Here is a 3765-nt window from a genome sequence, read left to right as displayed (position 1 = left end):
TACACAGGTGCTACATATTGTTGATGAACTCCTTCAAAATCAGCAGTGCAGCGTTTTCCCTTCAATGCAGGCTAGAAAAGATGAGCATGAAGATTCAATATATCAAATGATAGTGGTCCATTCAGTTCTTACCATACTTGCTAACAAAAAAACTGGACATATGAGAATGTTATCAAACTTTCTTTCATCACCAGAGGCACTTAAGGTATGCACAATAATTATTGATAAATATTTAGTTGAATGGGTATGAAAGGACTTAATGTTGCCTGCTATGCCTATAAAGTTGTCAAGCATTAAAGAAGAGGAAGAAGGTTTTCTTCGTAAGTGCAATTAGCATTTATTATTTTACTACCAATATGATTATTATTCAGAGTGCAACAATGGCCATCAATACACAGACATAATGGTATTATAATAGATATATGTATTGATTTATATTTTAAGGTATATTTAGTTGGAGTCATTTTGTATCCACTGTGGTAGAATTATACAATATTCAAGTAAATCATTGGCTCCAGTAGAGTAAGTATTAAACTTCTGGAATATGTTTTTATTGCTCTTAAAAGTAAATTCACTGAAAATGAAGCTTCATTTGGGTATATACCTTTAAATGACATGGAAAGAAACCCCCCAACTGGTTTTCTTTCTAATGCTTCATATGCAATCATTAGGTGCATAATGCACTCATGCTTACTATGGTCATCCTGCAATGGAAAAGTATGTATTAAAAACCAAAGGTGTTTATTTATTTTCATTGTAAACAGAATATTTCACCACTAATGAACGGAAAACTTGATCTACCTTTACCAGAGTACAATTCATTTTTTTGGGGTCAAATAAAGAAAGATATACAACAGTTATCAAGCATTACTGGTCATTCTATTGATGAAGCTGCATTGTTAGTTCATTTAGTGTTAAAGCAAATCAATGAGAAAGGACATCGTGTGCAACTAACAGGTTGGTTAATCTGTTAATTACATTGATTATTCTACTTGGGATAACACAATAGGACAAAATGTTGTTGGTAATTTAGTAAAACTAAATGATAGAAGAAAGTGGGAGGAACAGTTTTATGATTGTTACATTGAATCTGTTGTCAAGGTAATGCTAATGATAGTAGTCCATTAGATTATGCGACACTATTATATTAGGATACAGGATCTAGCATTAAAAAAATGCTGAAAGAACTAACTGCTAGAGGTAATTTTTCATTTTTCTAATGAAATTCATTGTCTTTGTAGATTACAGCAAATTATTTAAAGCAGTGTACATGACTCCCATGACATCATCAGAGCCATTTTTATGGAATGTTTGTCCTACATTAACTTCACAACAAATTTGTGGGCAGTTACTGACAATAAAAGTATCTGAGGAGCATCCTGTGATTTTCACATATCTTTCTGAAGTTGGCTAGCAAAATATAAGGCTATATATTAACATGTACTTTAGGTTCATAGGTTTGAAGCAATGACATTTTTGCCAGATATCTTTAAAATGCTTAAAATAACTCAAAAAGCAATATCACAGTTTGATTTTGATGAAAAGACACAAGGAACTATTGAGAACATGCCATTCAGGGAATTTGTTAATCAAATTGGTAACCATAAATACAAGAAAGGGACATAATTATTTTCAATATGTACATGTAGATGATCAACAAAAAGATGATTACGAAAGTTATTTTGTTTCTTTTCAGCGTGCTTGGGAATTATGTCATCATGAGCTTAATAATGGTATGTATTGTATGAGAAATATTATTTAATATTATTTTTGTATTGCAGGACGCTTGTTTGAGTTAAAGAACAACAGCATTCAAGTAGAAATTTCTAAAGAAATGAAAATGAAGTACCTAATACCAACTACCTATGGACCTGGAGTTATCACCACTGGATTGATTGATCATCTCATCATTAGTCATAACAAGTTCATTAGACTTTGCCGCAAATTTGTGGAAGATTCCCTTAAAAAGTATGATGAATACATGCATAAAAGCAATATTCTTGTATAAAATTTCATAGAAATTGGCTGTGGCAAAGCCCAAAGGTGCCATTGCAAGAGTTAAGTTCTAAGCACTTTGTGAAGTGTTCTGATGAATTTGTCAGGCTAGTCCAATCTCATAGTGTATACACAATCTCTAATGGAAATGTTACTATTCAAATAAATGATCTTGGAATCATTGAAAGAGATTTTGTTCAGGAATTTGTATTAGGAAAACCAATTATAACCCAAGTATTAGATATTCCCCAGGTGATTTGGAAACGTCCTGTTCACAACACACAAATTATTGCAGCTGTTAAGAAGAATATTCCTCAAGTATATACGATACAGTATAATTGGTATTGTCCTTAACTTAATTTTTAGCAAGCACTGCCTCCTCAAGTCCGGTCAGGGATTTTAATGGATCTTAAAGATGACTTAGCTGAGATGACAGTTTTATGTGAAACAATCGAGACAGTAATGAGGTTCCTTCAAATCAAAAAAGAACCAGCAAAAAAGAAATTAAAGGAATATGTAGAGAATGATTTGATCATTATTGGTAAACTAAGAAGTGAAAAGGTACTACTGTATGTATAGATTAAATTGGAATTTATGACTTATTATTTTAGATCACTGATTTCTGCTGCTTGGAGCATGTTGTACCATTATGGAGATTCTTGAATGTTGAACGTGCTAAATACAGAGTTCGAAATGAAGAGGTAAGGTCATTAATTAAAATTAGTATGATGATATTTTCCTGTAGGATTCATTCAGTGTTAAAATGGATTTTATGGAAAAAATAGATGTCAGTTTTTTTTATTTTGTTTAGATGCTTAAGTTTACAATAAATATTTAGGATGAACAACAAAAAGTGTCTCTTGAAGCAGCAATCAGTAAAATGACTAACATAGACAACATGTTAGAAGTGATGTATGAGATGATACAGACCTATGTACAAACATGTAATCTGGAAGACAAGCATAAACAGTAAAGGCTACTCTAAGATTAATTTTGACTATTACTTAATTATTCTAAATAGATTGAGAGAAGTCTTGTTTGACTATGTGCATCAGACCAAATCTGAGCCTATTTCTCATCTTATGGAGTTCTTTCCTCCTGATATTGAACTAAGTCAAGTCGTCTGTGCATGGAAGGAAATAGTCCGTCTTCAAGATGCAACAAAGAAAAAGATTCGCTAACTTTACATGTAATTAATTATAGGCCTTAGTGTTATTAGTAGCTGACTTAGGACATTTTTAGACTTAACTAAACTAGCTAGTATATAGTTTTATTTGCTGATTAATTAAGTTTTTGCGGCTCTCTAATTATTATTAACAATTTTATTAGTTGCTTTGTTAACACTAAGCATTGGTTGCATCATGTCCCTGCACCACCCATGACAGCCAAAATTTCTTGAAATCTCAAAAACAGTTCTCAATAAAAATAATATTAAACTATTTTAACAATGCAAAAACTCTGCCCTCCCTGGCCTTCATCACAGCACTTTTCAGGACCTCAAGACTAGTACTGGAATCCTTCTGGAGTTCCCTCACTTCCCCTATATGCCCACTACCACAGACAATCATAATGATACTATCAGGAGGGGATGAAGACACTATGTCACAGCATAGCTTATCCAGTTCAGAGAGAGTAGATTTAAACTCTTCCTCAGTAAAACCAGTAGTCCTTTTCTTCAATACTTCCATTGAGTGCAATTGTGTGAATATGAAAGTGTTTTTCGGAACACATTCAAGTACTTTATCAACAGCTTCTTGATCACTCGTTACA

The 3765-nt window shown here is 32.5% G+C and overlaps 1 protein-coding gene across 1 annotated transcript in view; it reads left to right on the top strand.

Annotated features, from left to right (window-relative positions):
* The window catches only part of LOC109584953 (E3 ubiquitin-protein ligase RNF213-like), a 7836-nt gene extending 4086 nt beyond the window's left edge, over window positions 1-3750 (top strand). Inside the window, exons 15-32 of the mRNA XM_020000861.1 lie at window positions 8-205; window positions 254-320; window positions 372-406; window positions 455-522; window positions 567-717; window positions 765-957; window positions 1010-1101; window positions 1152-1200; window positions 1242-1405; window positions 1450-1597; window positions 1650-1733; window positions 1782-1968; window positions 2019-2313; window positions 2362-2556; window positions 2607-2696; window positions 2741-2782; window positions 2834-2964; window positions 3017-3750. Coding sequence (XP_019856420.1) covers window positions 8-205; window positions 254-320; window positions 372-406; window positions 455-522; window positions 567-717; window positions 765-957; window positions 1010-1101; window positions 1152-1200; window positions 1242-1405; window positions 1450-1597; window positions 1650-1733; window positions 1782-1968; window positions 2019-2313; window positions 2362-2556; window positions 2607-2696; window positions 2741-2782; window positions 2834-2964; window positions 3017-3176 — 2349 coding nt within the window. The 3' untranslated portion in view covers window positions 3177-3750. The remainder of the gene's footprint in view (window positions 1-7; window positions 206-253; window positions 321-371; window positions 407-454; window positions 523-566; window positions 718-764; window positions 958-1009; window positions 1102-1151; window positions 1201-1241; window positions 1406-1449; window positions 1598-1649; window positions 1734-1781; window positions 1969-2018; window positions 2314-2361; window positions 2557-2606; window positions 2697-2740; window positions 2783-2833; window positions 2965-3016) is intronic.
* Window positions 3751-3765: the final 15 nt, after the last annotated feature.

This window comes from Amphimedon queenslandica, unplaced genomic scaffold (assembly GCF_000090795.2).
Source record: "Amphimedon queenslandica unplaced genomic scaffold, v1.1 AMPQUscaffold_13143, whole genome shotgun sequence".
NCBI lineage: Eukaryota > Metazoa > Porifera > Demospongiae > Haplosclerida > Niphatidae > Amphimedon > Amphimedon queenslandica.
Note: the sequence above shows the minus strand (reverse complement) of the source record. Positions and strands in the feature narration are given on the sequence as shown.